This window comes from Habropoda laboriosa, unplaced genomic scaffold (assembly GCF_001263275.1).
Source record: "Habropoda laboriosa isolate 0110345459 unplaced genomic scaffold, ASM126327v1 scaffold52, whole genome shotgun sequence".
Lineage (NCBI taxonomy): Eukaryota > Metazoa > Arthropoda > Insecta > Hymenoptera > Apidae > Habropoda > Habropoda laboriosa.
In genome coordinates this window covers 512452-532109 of record NW_017100169.1, presented here as the reverse complement: position 1 = coordinate 532109, position 19658 = coordinate 512452, and the positions used below count along the sequence as shown (strand labels likewise).

At 40.5% G+C, this 19658-nt stretch overlaps 2 protein-coding genes across 2 annotated transcripts; one reads left to right on the top strand and one right to left on the bottom strand.

Annotated features, from left to right (window-relative positions):
* Positions 1 to 593: 593 nt before the first annotated feature.
* Positions 594 to 1127, bottom strand: LOC108578668 (cytochrome c oxidase subunit 2-like; the record flags this gene model as incomplete). Its single annotated transcript, XM_017942042.1, is given in 1 exon segment — positions 594 to 1127. A coding segment is annotated over 1 exon segment (534 nt), but the record flags the coding sequence as incomplete, so codon positions are not given.
* Positions 1128 to 7912: 6785 nt separating this feature from the next.
* LOC108578666 (neuroligin 4-like) lies at positions 7913 to 10406 on the top strand. The gene is made up of 3 exons (XM_017942041.1): positions 7913 to 8300; positions 8545 to 8549; positions 10254 to 10406. The coding sequence occupies exons 1-3, from the start codon at positions 7913 to 7915 to the stop codon at positions 10404 to 10406; spliced, it is 546 nt and encodes a 181-aa protein (XP_017797530.1).
* Positions 10407 to 19658: the final 9252 nt, after the last annotated feature.

The window sequence follows — 19658 nt, the reverse complement described above, 5'->3', positions numbered from 1 at the left end:
CAACAACTCAAAGTGAAGATTTATTACTGGATTTATTTTAAAATACAGAACAAGGCCTCAACAGAATTCCCTTTATTCAATACATCCTTAAGTCCTCTGCTGTTCCAACGACATCCTCTAAGATTTTACACGGACACACTGGGAGCTCGAAAAACGCGAGACACTCATGATGTGCACTAACGGCACGACGACCCGTCCGTTAGTGGCGCACTGATGCCTAGTTCCGCCGTGGCGAAAGGGTTAAGATCTAGAGCAGTGTCGTTCAGTCATTGCCCGTACTGTCTACCAAGTGGTGTCTCGATTCTCACATTGTTCACCAAACGGTGTCTCTTCCTCCATATTCGAAGGACAATATGTACAGATATTTAATGTATTTCTCTAGCAATTTGTTTTTGTAATTCATCAGGAGCGATATATGTGGACAACAAAAGGTAACAATTATAATATGATTTAAAAGATCAATTCTTGCACTTCAGACATCTAATGATACTTCTAAATAACAATAAATAAATTATTAACTTTAAACTGACAATTTAATATTATATTTTTAACTAATTATTTAAATTAAAAACAACAATTTAATTTTTATTAACTCAATCAACAAAAAATTTATAAGTTGTTCTTTCCAAAACAATAGGTATAAATCTATGATTCATTCCACAAATTTTACAACACTGACCAAAAAATAAACCAGGACGATTTGAGTATAAATTAACTTGATTAATACGACCAGGAACAGCATCAATTTTAATTCCTAAAGACTGTAAAGCCCAAGAATGAATAACATCTGCCGAAGTAACAATTAAACGAATAGGAATGCCAAAAGGAACAATTAAACGATTATCAACATCTAATAAACGAAATTGATCAATTAATATATAAGAAGCCATATAAGAATCAAACTCTAAATTATTAAATTCTGGATATTCATAAGATCAATATCATTGATGACCAACAGCTTTAATAGAAAAATAAGGATTTAATAATTCATCTATATAATATAAAATCTTCAAAGAAGGAAAACTAATAAAAATTAAAATAAAGATAGGAACAATTGTTCAAATAGTCTCTAAAAAATGATTTTTTAACAAATAACGATTTAAATATTTATTATTAACAATCTCAAAAATAATACAGGAACAGAAAATAATAATACAGTAGAACCTCTAATCTCCGAATTACTAGAGAGACATGACTGTTCTGATGAAGGATTTTCGAATAGTAGAATACTCATTTTTGCTTATGATTATTGTACAGTATATTTCAAAAAGAATAATACAATAGCAATTACAAGGAGTAAGATATAACGTAGGACGAGAATGAGTGAGAGAGAGAGAGAGAGAGTGTCAATAAACATTGCCTGGCACATAGGCCCAGTTCCTACAAGACGGACTCCCCTCTTCTCGGTTAACGTACTTTTCGTACTTGCGTTTATTGTCGTTTATTTACTATTATAGCTTCAGTCACGCCAATAACAATTAACGCGGTTCCTGATCCGTAGCGAAAAGAGGTACAAGAATACGTGCGGAAATACATTTTCGCTTTGCAGGTTTTTTGAAAATTTTCCTGCGCTTATATGCCCATGCATGGTTTTTACACCAATTTTCCATCTTCAAGTTATCTAACTCCTCTATAAAGAGGACTTACTCCAGAAGACTCTACAAAATTTCAGGTTGAAGAAGTTAAAAATAAAGTCTTAGATCAGTGCATTACAGTAACAGTACAGTAGCAGTAGCAGTATGAGTATCAGTACTGTGGCCAGTACTATAGTGGTGTATCGAGTATTGTGCTGTATTGTATTTAGAATTCGGCAACCGTGAATCCATATGGGAGATTAATAAAATTACTGTTCCTACAATAATATAAATCTATTTCTTGTTTAATTATTTATAGATCCCATACTTTCTTTGCTGTCAAATCACATAAACTTCTTAATGAGTTGAACTGTTTTTCAAACCATCTCAGTCCTTCTTCTAATGCCATAGATTATAGATGCTTCAGAGTGTGAAGGCACATCTTCATCGTCACTTTCATTGTAGTCTTCTTCTTGTTCAGCATGAGAATTTAAAATATTGCTAACAATATCTTTGGAAATTAAACCTAACCTGCGGTGCTTTTGTCGGATTGAAGCTGTTATATTACACCGCATCCAGTTATTCTATTCATAGCAACAGTTTCTGTTATGTCCTGTGAAATTGTTTCCTTTCCGTTAATTTCTTCAATTTCGTTAAGTATAAGGAGCTTCCTCTATGCTCTTTTTAGCGTAATATTCCTAAAGGTGTACCAGGTGCTTTGATACTGTTCGGATAATAGAACTTTTGGATAGTAGATCTTCGGTTACTAGAGTTTTCACTGTAATCATCATTGCAATTAAGGGAAATGATTCTTTTTTAACCTGTTCACGAGGATTTGCTCGGTGACACGTTATATAAGATTATCCTGAAAGTCCCTACGATTTTAAGCTGCTTACTTTGTAAAAACATAACTCCATTGAAACTGCACACTTTTAATTTCAATATTTTAAACACTGATTAATACGCTTTTGCCAACTCTTTGCAAGAGTATTATTTCTATGTATACAAAAATCCAAATTCCACTTATAATGAAATTGCAGCGATCACACTTTACACGAAATTATTTTCATTTCAAAAATTTCTATCTGGCTTTTATAAATCGAAAAATATTCAAAGTGGTAGTTTTTATTGGCACACCCTGTATACTGCCTCTCGTAAGTACTACACTATTCACCCTTTGTTTACTTTATCCAAAGCGAAACAAATTTTCATTTATAATGAAAGCCACGAAATAAAATTGAAATTCCCGAAATAAAATTGCCTACCAGTAAAGAACATCCCACAAACTGCATATTTTAAAATAAAATGTCAAAAAGCCTCTTTTCATTGTGCTCGTGGGATAATTCTGTCGTTCTGTCTGACTCTTAAAATTCGAATGTTTATGTACGCGGAATTAACGTTCTTGCAACATGTTGACAAAAGTGCATCGAACATTACGAAAATAATAACAACTAAAAATCTTCAATTTCAGTGGAATTATATTGTTTCAAGAAGACCGGTTTAAAACCGCGGGAACTTAGATGACCTAATTAATTTCAATAACATCGGGGTTGAAATCTTAGTTTCGTTATTCTGTTTCGAATTCACGACAAGCGTCCGAGGTGTTCAGTTTCATTTTCGGAGAACATTCGTTAAACAATCGTATCTCTAAATTGGAACAGTTTAATTAGTCCTCGGTACGACGAATGAATTCCTATCGGCATACTTTTTGCAGAGTCACACGGATCCATGGATCGCTTCTTGTACCCAAAGTAGCATGAATAACACCTCCGCGCCGTTATCGGCCGCGTCTTCCTCCCCTGGTGTCTAATTCGACGCGCGTCCCGAGCAAAAACCCGGAGACATTCTGTTTTTAAAAGGTAGCTTAGCGTGCATCGAAGTTTGTTAACGAGGATAACTACGCGCTGGGGCTAAACTATGAAGACGAGGTGGTGTTGTACATCGCGAAACTTTGCGAAGAAACCGACCGCGCTTCTAGTCATTCTTCTCTGAAATTCTCGTTAAAAAGTTTGCCACGGCTAGCTGGCTGGCTGGCTGGCTGGCTCACTGCCTGCCTTGATATTCCAATTTTGCCTCGCGCATCCAGCCTCCCCTTTTTTCCACCATCTATCGAGATGATCCGCGTAATAGCGTGATTTACAAGCCACTGTGTACACGTGCTCGATCCAGTTATCGATGCCGAAGTCACCTTGCAGATGAACCTCGTCCTAGACTTCTTCCATGAATCTTCCAGATGATAAAGTATCATCTGAGATGAAACGATAGAAACGGACTTGAAGCCAAGGATGAAACGATAAAAACGGCGGGACCGTTTAAAACGTCGTAAATTTTTCCTCATTTTCTTTTTAAAGAGAGCAAACTTTAGTCTCGATAAAGAATACAATGAGAAATAATTTGTACTGCAACGTCACCTCCGTTGGTGGAGCGATGAAGAATTTCGAGTGTTAAGGATACTTAGGTTTAGACCAGGTTTACGATACGGACACGACTCTGCTATTTTTGAGATTAAGGTTTGAATACGCGTTTAATGGTTTCGTTCGTTAGTTATTCCTTATTGTCAGGAGGGCTTCAAACCTCTCATGAAAGCAGAGAATTTGGAGTTTCTTCGTGCATCTCAATAGCAATTGACGTTACCCTGGGTTTCTCCCAGAAGCTCAGGTGACGCGTACCTCATCCAGAACACCCCTTCCCTAAGGGTGAGCGGTTGGCGTCGGGCCGTCGACCCAAATCTCACCCCCGTCAAGGGACCCAAATGGACAAAAACCGTAAAAAGGACATTGTTGTAAGAACACATTAGTCAAACATAGAATCTGAACTCTGGTACGAACGATTACACGAATTTTGAACCTCAGGATATTGGACTCGCACACATTTAACATTTAAGAACTCAGTTACATTGAATTACCGTTACATAACAACCTGTGTTGCAAATGAAGAGTTATTTGCTATATAATCAGGCTTGATGAACATTGTGGGAGCCAACATCGAGAGTGCCTAGATCGCGAAGGAAGCTGCGTGTACAAGAGGAGACTCTCGAAAACAAAGCGCGTTCAGAAAAATGGTGGACTTGGTTAATCAAAGGAATAGGAGAAATATGGAAAATCTGTTAAAGATAGGCGATATGTTTATTATCCACATCTTTGAAGGAGATTTTCACCCCTTCAATGTGAACAATTGCCGATAAAAGAAGATACTTTTCAAATATTTTTTTCAGTACCATCATATACCAAAGATTCATCATTATCCGGACGTTCCCTTGTTAGATACATTACATACACGCTGCAATAACATGTTCTTCTACGGTGGAACGATTGATAGTTAGTTTCGTGTGCAACAATGGCGATTCAGAATTTGGAATAAGCTCACACAGCTTCGGTATCAAATGCTGCATTTTGGGGAATATACCACCTGTATTCACGTGTGGATTTATGATTAGACAAAGACACAAATAGACAGAGGGAGAGAGAGAGAGAGAGATTGAAAGCAATGAAGCAGCCTGTTGTCCAATACACGTTCGACGTTACCTCGTTAACAACAAGAGATAGCCCATTGCTTGGTTGCATTAAACTGTCTGGCTGTATGTGCGGAAATTGATCCGCCTTTTCTTTTAGACTCCGCGAGCGTATTTGGTAATTTCACGCGTGCAAAAGAAAAAAAACAGACTGGAATTAGAGGACGCACACGCTCGAATTTCGGTTTGGAAAAATATTGGAAAAATTCCGGCAATAGACTTTCATTCGTTGCGTTGCTTTCATCCTGAATGTCGGCGGGGGCCGGAGGGGGTTGAGAGAGGGTGTCAGTTGAAACGGTTCGCGGGTCATAGAACACTATGAGATCGTGTTTACAATATAATCAGCGGGAGCATACACGAGATATCAGGTTTTGTTTGCAAATAGTTAAATGGATCCAGTTATACTCTAGTCTGGTTTGTCAGAATGATCGCCTGCAACGTGAACCCGATTATAACTCCCGGGATTGAACGCGCGCTTGATGAACTTCGTTTGAAGACCGATGTCATGATCCCCAAACGTCTTCGAAAATGATGGAACAGGGATTGGGTTATTACGATGAATTATTACGGGGATTGTTGTGAATTTTATATTACAGCGAGTTAGAGCGCGCTTTCAGATGGTAATAATTGATCATATTCGTGATTATTTGATGACAAAACCGTGCAGCATGCTTAGACCTACGATTTTCTATACGTATTTATTTATATTTACGCGGTGAAAAATAACGGGCGTTGAAAAAGTTGCAAATTGTAACATCAATGACACCGATTTTCAGACTTTCTGCCAACAGAAGCAGAAAAATAGAATTGAAGCGAAATAGAAAAATTGAAGCATAAAACGAGTGCATGTGAAAAATTCCGTGGAAATTTTCCAGCTTCACAATTTCGATAAATAAAAAAGGTCGCATATCTGTACTTATTTGAACTATAACCAATAACAAACAACGCGATACAACCAACCGTACGAGATAAAAGAATGTTCTCTGTTACGGTACAATCGAGCCTACGTTCCGATCACTTCGTCCCGTCAGCCCGAGCAACACCGAATTACTCTCTTAGCCAAACAGAAGAGAAGTGAAAAAAAAAAAACGTCGGTCATTTACCTAATCCACACAATTGCACGCAATTATACATATTTCTGCACTCGATGCCATGCTGGCGTTTACGGACCATCCGAGTCGGCTACCCAGACACGAACCACCGACACTCAGTCGACATCGATCCCCCCTGCCCTATCGACGCGTTCGCGGACTTCCGCCCATGTCCCGAGCGGTATGGGCAGCGTTTGCGCGGGGCATGCGCAGCTCCGTGCGAGCGGTGTCGCTTGACGCCAGTCTGTCCGAGGTTCAAGTGACGGTAAGATCGGCTCCTCTGGTCCAGCGCGTTTCGCGTCCGCGTCTCGCCTCCTCTAGCATCGAGTGCGCGATCCTCGGGATCTAGCCGTGGATCGGATTGCCACGTGACCAAAGGGACCGCGGTTCACGGCTGCCGGAAGTGCTTACAGTGCGTGTGGAAGAGTGCGTTCGGTCCAGTGTCGCCGCGTGTGTCGTTACCAAAACCAACAAATTCGACGACGGGTTCTACAGCTTCGTGAACGCGTTCTACAACGTACGAGTCCTCGTCAGCCTGTCTTGTCGAACCTGTCCTATCGTTCATTCTTGAAGGAGAACATCGATAGGTTAGAGGAAAAAGTAAACAATGTTCACGGATGTCCTAGGTAGTACGAGACACGATGGAGCGGTGTAGAGTGTGACAGTGATTCGGTGCGGATTTTTCGTCAGCCTCCGGTGATCGATCGGATTCCAGCTCGTGTCCTTTCGATGGTGTTTCATCGGTATCGTCAGGATTATTACGTCGATTTTTTTGTTCTCGCGTTAAATTGATTTCAGAATTTTTTTTCGTTTCCGCGAAGAATCGCGAGGATAGATCGAGGGTATGTAAAGAACGAATGAAGGGGATAATTCGAGGAACTCTGCTCGGTTCAGAGATAGAAGGGTAGTAAAACGGTGGACGCAATTCCACAGTTTCCGGCGGCCTCCTTCCATCAACCGCTCGAGCTCGTAAGGATGAAGCGAACCGGTAAACATCGGAGCCGTAGCTTTCTCCTGGGCATCATTAGGGCTGGTGCTTTTTACCTGTACCGTCACATCAAGCACGCTATCAGGAACGAGATCGTCTTCTTGTAATTCGAGCAAACTGCTAACTACACTGTGTCCGTGAAATGAAGACGGCAACTTGCAGGCGGCAACTTGTATAACTTGTAGAAGCTCCCATCGAGTTCTCCTACGAATGCAATAGGGACACGGGGAATCTCATCCAACTCACCAGACACAAAGGCGTGCTGCAAGAGCACTCACAGTATTTACCTTTCAAAACGCTGACTCGGGGATGTCTACGGGCGCATGTTGACTGCTCGCGGAGGCCCGTCAGCAGCTTTACCTGCTAGCTATACAAACATCAGGAAACGTGGTTTAAAGAGGGAAGTCGATCAACATTTTCCAACGATGACATCAAACACAGAAAGAGATAGATCTATCTGGTAGCCTAACGATAAACGTGAATCAATATCTCGAACTATCGAATTAATAATCTTTGCGATCTCCTAGTCGTCTAGCCTGTTCATAGATGAACATTCCGAGATTCTCTACCCTGATAGCCCACTGATGCATCCTGGACGGGTATCCGGTCCTCGTGGCGGCGAGGTGGCCGTGATCTCGTGTCTTCCAGCCTCCGGAGGCGGTTAGAGTCTTAAAGAGATGAATTTGTCGATAGATAGAGAGTGATTGCTAGCAGGCGTGGAGACGGGGTATCAAGGGCGCGAACTAAGATGACGTCGTCGATCCTGGCGCTGCTCGGCCTAATCCTGGCGACCGCCAGCGCCGAGCTCAGCTCGAGGATCGTCAGGACAAAGTACGGCGAACTGTCGGGCGCGATCGTGACCCTCGACCGGCATTTGGAGGGCGTCGAGGTGTTCCGTGGAGTTCCGTACGCGTCGCCGCCGATCGGCTCGCTGCGTTTTATGCCACCTGTCAGCGGCGCGATCTGGCACGGCGTCAAGGTGGCGGACAAGTTTGGGCCCGTCTGCCCGCAAAGGTTGCCCGAGCTCACCGACAAGATGCCCAAGGGAAGAGTCGATTACCTGAGGAGGCTGCTACCCTATCTGAGGAACCAGAGCGAGGACTGCCTTTATCTGAACATTTACGCGCCGGTTCAAGGTAAGACCAGTTGTTGTCGCATGCTTATTCGGTTCGTTTGATTGTAAGTGAGGTATGAGAATGTGCTGACCAGTTGGATAGTTTGGATGGGTCGGGAAACAGGGTTGCGTAGTAGGTTCGAAGTGAACGAGACACTTACAAAGTTTACTTACACTTACAAATATTCGGATACTAGCGAAGCAGGCAAATATATTTTCAATGTGAATAATATGAATATTATAGCAAGAATTTTACAAATGTTCAGTTTTGGTAAGTGTCCGAATATTTGTATTGCAATGTCATATACGAAAATGCATTAAATTAGCAATACGTAATCCGAAAGTATAATATAATAGATAACAGTTGGTAACGAAGAAACAATAATCTAATTCTTTTATAATTAATAAAAGTACACTAGAAATGTAAGCTTACTTGGGAGCAACTGTAGCTTAAACTGGAAGTATATACACTACCGGCCGAAAGTTTGGAATCACCTGCCAATTTATATTAATATTAAATCTGCTGCTAATTCTTTACTGATTTGAAACTGATGTTGTGGAGATCAATAGCACTTTATCTCATTTCGATTGATTCGAATAATAAAAAGTTTGCTGGAAAATTATTATAAATGCTAACATTTTTGGGGAATTTTTGTGCAACTTGCAATGCACAGTGATTCCCAACAGTTGGCCGGTAGTGTATTAATTCAATAGGGAACAGCGACAGTCGTCGTGCAAAATGTTTTAAATGTACAAGACTTTAGTGGTACGAATGTGCCGTTACAAACATAGCCCACGTGAGCCTAATTTATGAACAATGCCAAAAAATTGTCCATCTTTTCCTATTCACCATTACTTTTTACGACCATCGTGACAATTCCTACTCCTATCTATAATTACCATATTTTCTTAAGTAACTCAGCCAATAGAAATATTAGTCATTTTTCAACGACAGAATTTTATTGGAACAACCATCATCCAGCACATGTAAATACACTATATTGATAAACTTCAGTACGCAGTCTAACTCAAACCAAGTGCAGGTCAATGCACCACCATTACAGACAACTAATTCTTCGAGTCTTAATCCATCGGGAGAATAGTGTCACGATTACTCAGTCTGCGATCTGAGGATAATCGCGGCCTGTTTTGAGTCTTCAGTTTAGACTACGATATCGAACATCTTTCACTTCTATTTATCAGTTCAATGTAGCTTGGTCCAGACTAGAATGCCGAAGAATTCTCGTCATTCTTCTGAAGCACCAAGGCTGACCCGGTGCCAGGTTCGGCGTCAGGAATTTCTTTGTGCCTTGTGCAGCTGTATTTGCCTTTATTTCGTCGGAACATGCGCGGAATTCCGCATAAAATGGATAGCGACCGTGCGGATATAGCTGGAACAAATGAATGGTCGGTCCATGTGTCTGCCTTTTGTAAAAACCCGTTCATAGGGGATTGTTGTTGGCGTGAATATTGTCCGGCGATTTTTTTGGCTTTTTCGAACCAGGAAATCCGCTAGCTCGCGTAATCACCGGATAATTCTAATTAAACGCTTCGCCTCGTTCAGGACATTTGAATCTCCGACGAGCATCTGAAGATAGTGTATCCGCGTGAATACAGTGGTTGCTGATGATCTAGGTGCTCGTTCGAGTTTCAACGCTTCTTTCCACCCATTTTTCGCGTTTTCATTTGCAATTCGCGGCTCTTTGTGCCTGACGACTGTGAACAGGCTCAGTTCGAATGCGCGCCGATTTCTCGACAGCCTTTCATCGTTGCCCCGCCGTAGTCAAAGGACTCTTCTCGATGCATTTCCGCGTGTTTCGATGGTGACATGGATTAATTTCTATACAAAAATGAAAGAGCAGGGCGGAAAGAAAGCGGAAGAAGCTTTGACTTTTACGCGATGTATCAGTCTTCGAAAGGCAAATGAATATGTGTGTTCATTGCAGCCGTGAAAACGATTGATATTGCGTTTTAGTATACGTGCGACGAAGATCTATTGATCAATGATTCTCTCATGGTAGCTTTAGGAGAATTGTGGTACGGTGGTTGCGGTACTGAACAATGGAGTACCTTGAGAACCTCTGGTATGGATTCAGATTGGTCTTACTGTAGAGAAGGCAAAATGTAAATCGAAAGCAGGGAATAGTGGTTGTGTGGATGTTAGTGTTTCTAATTTCAAGTTCGATTGTGGGAATGAGAGAGTGTGCGGACAAGGATCTATTATTGGGTAAAGGTAACATCGATTCAGACGAATTTTTCTTAATCAATTAGCACATTCGTGATCGTGCTCTTTGTGTTCTACGAACCTGAAGAAAAAATGTACATTTTTTTAGGCAACTTACGATGGTATCAAATTTACATAACATTAGAGCCGACAATTGACCCTCTATAACCTGACGTACATTTTCTTAGGCAACAGAAAAATAGCTACAAAGCTACATAACTTTGGAGCAGACAATTATCCCCCTATAACCTGATTTTTCTTCGTGAGAAGCAAAATTATTGCTGATTCCAATTTTACATTTTGATAGCACAACTATGGAAAATGTAATAATTGCTATTAAAATAATTGGCTGGTAACAATGTAGTAGTACAACAATACAGTGCAACAGTATAGAAATAAACAAATAAAATGAGACTGTAAAATATAGATAAATAGATGCGTGTCTTCCAAGTCACGTGGCGTTATAGAGGGTTGACTTAAACTTTCTAATTCTTACGGTTAATCTTCAATTAGACTCTGCGATGTTCACATTGCACCGATAAAATAATATGCCGATCAATATCCAGAGATGTTCCCGAATTTGTTTAAAAATCGCGTCGCGAAGCGCGATTAGCAGAAGATCCGTCACCACCGCATGCAAATCCTCTGTTTCTAATTCAGGCGTCGCGACGACCGCAGAGGAAAAAATGTTGTCGACCACGCACACGTTTCCCGTGAGATTCTGCACCAACTACGGTGAACGTAGTAGTATTTCAGAATAATAACCCAGCAGCGAGCCATTGTTCGGACCGGGGAAAACAAAGAATCCATGAAAACGACCATTAATTTGCCGATTTGAATGGGAAGTGTTATTTTACAGCCGGGTGTTCGCTTCCCATAAATCGTTTTGCGCCAGTGGAATTCACCTGATCACCCTGTCTCTCCTCCGCCCCACCCCTCGCCTCTAGTCATTGCAATTCATCCCCTTATCCAGGACACGTTCCCGCGCCCGCGTGCCATCGATTTTTTTCCGGTTTACATCGCTCGATGTAACTGAAAAATATCTAATAATTGCTGGATTAAATAGCTGATAGATTCTGAATGGAATTTATCATTCGTCCAACCGCAATTTCCCTTGGACGTTGAATTTCCTTTTCAAAGATCGTCCAATTCCTTTTGTCCTCCGAAATTGTACAGTCTTGGCCAGAAGTATCAGGCAGCTTTATTGTTACAACTTAATGCGAAAATTATTTCTTTGAAAACTTTCTATTGTTTATCATCGGTCTGTTCAAAAGAACTTTAAAACTGTTGACAAAGTTTATAATGGGTGATAAAGTAATGTAGCGATGCATAGTCTACACTCTGCTCGGTGCTAACACAGATCACCTTGCTCTTAGCTTTGCTGTTGATATTTTAAGAGTTAGACAGTTTTCCTTGAAATATGCCAAAAAAAGAGTGAACTGAGTGACCGTCAACACAAGTTAATTCTTGTTTTCTTCAGAGAAAAGTCTGAAGGTAAAAGTCAGAAAGATATTGATGTGATTGTCAAATGTTGGATAAAAGGTGGCACAATAAAATAATGACAAAATTAATTTTAAAAAATTGCAAAAATATTTCTAAATGATTCATATTTTATGAATGGGTGGCTGATACTTTTAGTCCAGGCTGTATTTTAAATTATACTCAATGGACATTTCTAGAGAATACACGTTTTCTGGATAAGAAAGTAATATTTTTTATACATCAAAGGATACATTTTGCAGTACACGATAATCTCTTCGTTACTAGTGGTATCTCTAGTGACTCCACTTCTATTATTTCCTACAAATCACATCGTCGAGCGTCTTATTCTAACCGAAGAAACAATTTCGGGAGTAGATTTGCATCCCCGCGAAGCCGTCTGACCGACAGTCTCACCATTCAGTCGATCCACGTATGCGCAAACGCCAACTCGAGCCTGTGGCTGAACCTCCACATAGACGTTCGGTTCAATTCCGCTTCTACCCGCTTATTTGTACCGTTCACGATATTTACACGTAATCCCTGGCGCGATACGTGTTTGCAGATCGCTTCAGCCAGCCGAAAACGCGGCCGTGTGCGCTCGTGCACGTATACAGGGCCGGCAGGAAGGCAACACGTACCGAGCATTTGTTTCGAAGGATCCACCGGTCGGTTTCTATCTTCCGCGGCGTTTCTCCCGGACCCCGGTAAGCGATAAGCGGTAGCAACGAGTGAAAAACGACGCGAACCTCTCACGGAGAAGAAGCTCCGTGGCTGAGGATACAGAGGCAACTACGCCGTTTACTTTTCACCCCGAACGCGACCGGAAATTTCGGGGATTCAACGGCTCTCTCTTCTTTGACTGCGAGTCTTGGAAATTTGCTAATCGATGAAAGTTGCGAAGAGGAATGTTGTCTGAAAGATTTCCTGCAGATTCGTAATTAACCGCACCGGAATATTGCTGAGAAGAAAGAGAAATTACGAAGGGAATTTTTGTAAACGCATGTCTGACCATACACTAGCTGATACTACTTAAAATATACCACTTTAAGAGGATATTCCCATTTGGAGGGGTCAAGGAATCGATTTTTTTTTATTGCACTTTCTCCAAGTATAACATCTTGAAAATGTGTTGTTAAAATTATATGTCTGAAATCGACGAAATGACAGTGTTATAATGATTCCATGACAGTGATGCACCGCTGGGAACGTTAAGTGTAGCAAAACTTTAAATGCGTATTCCTCGAAACGGTGTTTTAAAAACTGGATGCCATGATTTCTCAACGACGAATCAACCAATCTCTCTCAAATTTCACACACGTATAAAGTAGATATCCCTTTATGGTATGTATCAAAATTGTGTAAATACATGCAATAGTTTTTTCTTATCATTGGTAGAAGTTAAAACTTTTATGATGGAAACGATATTTGTGCTTCACATGGTTGCCCTTTTGTAAAAATATATTGTTTGTGTATTATTTTGGTAGGAAAGATAACGATACTAATATGGATTCAGATTTCCTTTGATTTTTCTGTACCAAATGAATACAACAACGTGAATCGTGAATATGAATAATAACTTAAATAATAATTAAAATAATTACCTAAAAATTACGCCGTGTTTTCTTGAAGCATGACTAAACGTCTACGAAAAACTTCAAATTCCTTGCGTTACAGTTATGTATTAATTTTTCATCCTAAATATCGCCCAAGGATAACGTCTCACGTCTCCAAATGTAAATACCACGTCAATTTCAACGCGTTGCAGAGCTTTCACTTCAATTCCAATGAACTCTTTCACCGATATTATAGAGTCACGTATTTTCCTCACAATTACAAAACAAAAAATTCGCAAACTGCGACAAATTCGATTGTACCGTTTCCAAAGTAAACTAAAAACTTACTCGCCGTGAGCGTCGCAAGGGGAAGGGACAGTGACTTCTTTGCACAAGCCAGCGACCCTTTGACCAGTCGCAGAAGTTGCTCCTCTTGCGAAAACAGAAGCGGAAAGGAAACGAGGTTGACTAGCGGAGGCGGAATCGTCATGTCCGAGCGAGCGCGGCGAGTTGACGTGAAAGGCAGCGCGATTAATATACAAGCAGAATTAATTAGCATGAGACAGTGGCTAGAAGAGTGTAAAGCGGAAGGGACGACGTGGAATCGTAGCGTTTTTCTTCGAATCGCGGCTTTAATGCAGGCCCCTTTAATCCATTACGGCGGCGTCGCGACGCGCAACACATCCAGCGAACGGGAGGCAGGCGTGCTCTTCGCGTGTTCACGTAATTTCTTGATCGAGGGAAAAAGAAATTGTATTTAAATGGACCGTGCAAATCCGCGGCCGTAGCCGCATTACGTGCACCACGGAATCTTGTTATGCTAATTCCAGCTAGCTGGGGAAACGACTGCTCGATTTCTGCTGAGGATTCGACTAGCATTCGATCGATTCCTTCGTTGTGTACTGCTTGTTTCGCTACTGGCTGATACAGGGTACTTTGGTGTATTGGAATTTTAAGGTAGAGTGGATGTTGCAGGTCGTAGAGGGTTCTTAGAAGCCATTGATAACAAGTTTAACTTCGCTGTGCGGTTAAGGTTACGGAATATTCACGAGTGTTCTGTTTCGCCCCAAATTGTAATTCTAGAGGAATCGTGGATGTAATGATATCCAGACACTATTTCTAAGCAAATATTTTTTCATAGATTTTTAAATACACGGTAATTGTTAATAATAAGTAGAGAAACGAACAGTGACTTCCACTAATATTCGGACACTCTTTAGAACAGTATAACACTTTTAAAATTGAACCTAACGACTTGAGTTTTTTTTTTTTTGAGAAATTAGAGGGATTAGTATACTAGATGACGATTCAGATTGGTCTTACTGTAGAGAAGGCAAAATGTAAATCGAAAGCAGGGAATAGTGGTTGTGTGGATGTTAGTGTTTCTAATTTCAAGTTCGATTGTGGGAATGAGAGAGTGTGCGGACAAGGATCTATTATTGGGTAAAGGTAACATCGATTCAGACGAATTTTTCTTAATCAATCAGCACATTCGTGATCGTGCTCTTTGTGTTCTACGAACCTGAAGAAAAAATGTACATTTTTTTAGGCAACTTACGATGGTATCAAATTTACATAACATTAGAGCCGACAATTGACCCTCTATAACCTGACGTACATTTTCTTAGGCAACAGAAAAATAGCTACAAAGCTACATAACTTTGGAGCAGACAATTATCCCTCTATAACCTGATTTTTCTTCGTGAGAAGCAAAATTATTGCTGATTCCAATTTTACATTTTGATAGCACAACTATGGAAAATGTAATAATTGCTATTAAAATAATTGGCTGGTAACAATGTAGTAGTACAACAATACAGTGCAACAGTATAGAAATAAACAAATAAAATGAGACTGTAAAATATAGATAAATAGATGCGTGTCTTCCAAGTCACGTGGCGTTATAGAGGGTTGACTTAAACTTTCTAATTCTTACGGTTAATCTTCAATTAGACTCTGCGATGTTCACATTGCACCGATAAAATAATATGCCGATCAATATCCAGAGATGTTCCCGAATTTGTTTAAAAATCGCGTCGCGAAGCGCGATTAGCAGAAGATCCGTCACCACCGCATGCAAATCCTCTGTTTCTAATTCAGGCGTCGCGACGACCGCAGAGGAAAAAATGTTGTCGACCACGCACACGTTTCCCGTGAGATTCTGCACCAACTACGGTGAACGTAGTAGTATTTCAGAATAATAACCCAGCAGCGAGCCATTGTTCGGACCGGGGAAAACAAAGAATCCATGAAAACGACCATTAATTTGCCGATTTGAATGGGAAGTGTTATTTTACAGCCGGGTGTTCGCTTCCCATAAATCGTTTTGCGCCAGTGGAATTCACCTGATCACCCTGTCTCTCCTCCGCCCCACCCCTCGCCTCTAGTCATTGCAATTCATCCCCTTATCCAGGACACGTTCCCGCGCCCGCGTGCCATCGATTTTTTTCCGGTTTACATCGCTCGATGTAACTGAAAAATATCTAATAATTGCTGGATTAAATAGCTGATAGATTCTGAATGGAATTTATCATTCGTCCAACCGCAATTTCCCTTGGACGTTGAATTTCCTTTTCAAAGATCGTCCAATTCCTTTTGTCCTCCGAAATTGTACAGTCTTGGCCAGAAGTATCAGGCAGCTTTATTGTTACAACTTAATGCGAAAATTATTTCTTTGAAAACTTTCTATTGTTTATCATCGGTCTGTTCAAAAGAACTTTAAAACTGTTGACAAAGTTTATAATGGGTGATAAAGTAATGTAGCGATGCATAGTCTACACTCTGCTCGGTGCTAACACAGATCACCTTGCTCTTAGCTTTGCTGTTGATATTTTAAGAGTTAGACAGTTTTCCTTGAAATATGCCAAAAAAAGAGTGAACTGAGTGACCGTCAACACAAGTTAATTCTTGTTTTCTTCAGAGAAAAGTCTGAAGGTAAAAGTCAGAAAGATATTGATGTGATTGTCAAATGTTGGATAAAAGGTGGCACAATAAAATAATGACAAAATTAATTTTAAAAAATTGCAAAAATATTTCTAAATGATTCATATTTTATGAATGGGTGGCTGATACTTTTAGTCCAGGCTGTATTTTAAATTATACTCAATGGACATTTCTAGAGAATACACGTTTTCTGGATAAGAAAGTAATATTTTTTATACATCAAAGGATACATTTTGCAGTACACGATAATCTCTTCGTTACTAGTGGTATCTCTAGTGACTCCACTTCTATTATTTCCTACAAATCACATCGTCGAGCGTCTTATTCTAACCGAAGAAACAATTTCGGGAGTAGATTTGCATCCCCGCGAAGCCGTCTGACCGACAGTCTCACCATTCAGTCGATCCACGTATGCGCAAACGCCAACTCGAGCCTGTGGCTGAACCTCCACATAGACGTTCGGTTCAATTCCGCTTCTACCCGCTTATTTGTACCGTTCACGATATTTACACGTAATCCCTGGCGCGATACGTGTTTGCAGATCGCTTCAGCCAGCCGAAAACGCGGCCGTGTGCGCTCGTGCACGTATACAGGGCCGGCAGGAAGGCAACACGTACCGAGCATTTGTTTCGAAGGATCCACCGGTCGGTTTCTATCTTCCGCGGCGTTTCTCCCGGACCCCGGTAAGCGATAAGCGGTAGCAACGAGTGAAAAACGACGCGAACCTCTCACGGAGAAGAAGCTCCGTGGCTGAGGATACAGAGGCAACTACGCCGTTTACTTTTCACCCCGAACGCGACCGGAAATTTCGGCGATTCAACGGCTCTCTCCTCTTTGACTGCGAGTCTTGGAAATTTGCTAATCGATGAAAGCTGCGAAGAGGAATGTTGTCTGAAAGATTTCCTGCAGATTCGTAATTAACCGCACCGGAATATTGCTGAGAAGAAAGAGAAATTACGAAGGGAATTTTTGTAAACGCATGTCTGACCATACACTAGCTGATACTACTTAAAATATACCACTTTAAGAGGATATTCCCATTTGGAGGGGTCAAGGAATCGATTTTTTTTTATTGCACTTTCTCCAAGTATAACATCTTGAAAATGTGTTGTTAAAATTATATGTCTGAAATCGACGAAATGACAGTGTTATAATGATTCCATGACAGTGATGCACCGCTGGGAACGTTAAGTGTAGCAAAACTTTAAATGCGTATTCCTCGAAACGGTGTTTTAAAAACTGGATGCCATGATTTCTCAACGACGAATCAACCAATCTCTCTCAAATTTCACACACGTATAAAGTAGATATCCCTTTATGGTATGTATCAAAATTGTGTAAATACATGCAATAGTTTTTTCTTATCATTGGTAGAAGTTAAAACTTTTATGATGGAAACGATATTTGTGCTTCACATGGTTGCCCTTTTGTAAAAATATATTGTTTGTGTATTATTTTGGTAGGAAAGATAACGATACTAATATGGATTCAGATTTCCTTTGATTTTTCTGTACCAAATGAATACAACAACGTGAATCGTGAATATGAATAATAACTTAAATAATAATTAAAATAATTACCTAAAAATTACGCCGTGTTTTCTTGAAGCATGACTAAACGTCTACGAAAAACTTCAAATTCCTTGCGTTACAGTTATGTATTAATTTTTCATCCTAAATATCGCCCAAGGATAACGTCTCACGTCTCCAAATGTAAATACCACGTCAATTTCAACGCGTTGCAGAGCTTTCACTTCAATTCCAATGAACTCTTTCACCGATATTATAGAGTCACGTATTTTCCTCACAATTACAAAACAAAAAATTCGCAAACTGCGACAAATTCGATTGTACCGTTTCCAAAGTAAACTAAAAACTTACTCGCCGTGAGCGTCGCAAGGGGAAGGGACAGTGACTTCTTTGCACAAGCCAGCGACCCTTTGACCAGTCGCAGAAGTTGCTCCTCTTGCGAAAACAGAAGCGGAAAGGAAACGAGGTTGACTAGCGGAGGCGGAATCGTCATGTCCGAGCGAGCGCGGCGAGTTGACGTGAAAGGCAGCGCGATTAATATACAAGCAGAATTAATTAGCATGAGACAGTGGCTAGAAGAGTGTAAAGCGGAAGGGACGACGTGGAATCGTAGCGTTTTTCTTCGAATCGCGGCTTTAATGCAGGCCCCTTTAATCCATTACGGCGGCGTCGCGACGCGCAACACATCCAGCGAACGGGAGGCAGGCGTGCTCTTCGCGTGTTCACGTAATTTCTTGATCGAGGGAAAAAGAAATTGTATTTAAATGGACCGTGCAAATCCGCGGCCGTAGCCGCATTACGTGCACCACGGAATCTTGTTATGCTAATTCCAGCTAGCTGGGGAAACGACTGCTCGATTTCTGCTGAGGATTCGACTAGCATTCGATCGATTCCTTCGTTGTGTACTGCTTGTTTCGCTACTGGCTGATACAGGGTACTTTGGTGTATTGGAATTTTAAGGTAGAGTGGATGTTGCAGGTCGTAGAGGGTTCTTAGAAGCCATTGATAACAAGTTTAACTTCGCTGTGCGGTTAAGGTTACGGAATATTCACGAGTGTTCTGTTTCGCCCCAAATTGTAATTCTAGAGGAATCGTGGATGTAATGATATCCAGACACTATTTCTAAGCAAATATTTTTTCATAGATTTTTAAATACACGGTAATTGTTAATAATAAGTAGAGAAACGAACAGTGACTTCCACTAATATTCGGACACTTTTTAGAACAGTATAACACTTTTAAAATTGAACCTAACGACTTGAGTTTTTATTTTTGAGAAAATACAGGGATTAGTATACTAGATGACGTGTGCGAAAAATTTGGAAAAATTTGCAATTTGTAGGAATCACGAAGAAAATTGTAAAGGTCACTGTTTACAACTGTTTTATCTAAGCTTGTAAAGAAAATTTAAAACACACGTTTTGTAGATCTATGCCACTTATGCACATGCTGAAAATTTCATCGAAATCGGTTGATTTACTACAGTTACAGGCCGAATGTCGTGAAATAATGCGATTTTCACCATCTTTAACCGCTTCTAGTTTGTAGCAACATTAACCGATTTCGATGCGATTTTCAGCATGTGTATAATTGACATAGATATACAAAACGTACTTTTTAAATTTTCATATAAAAAGAAATTTAAGAGA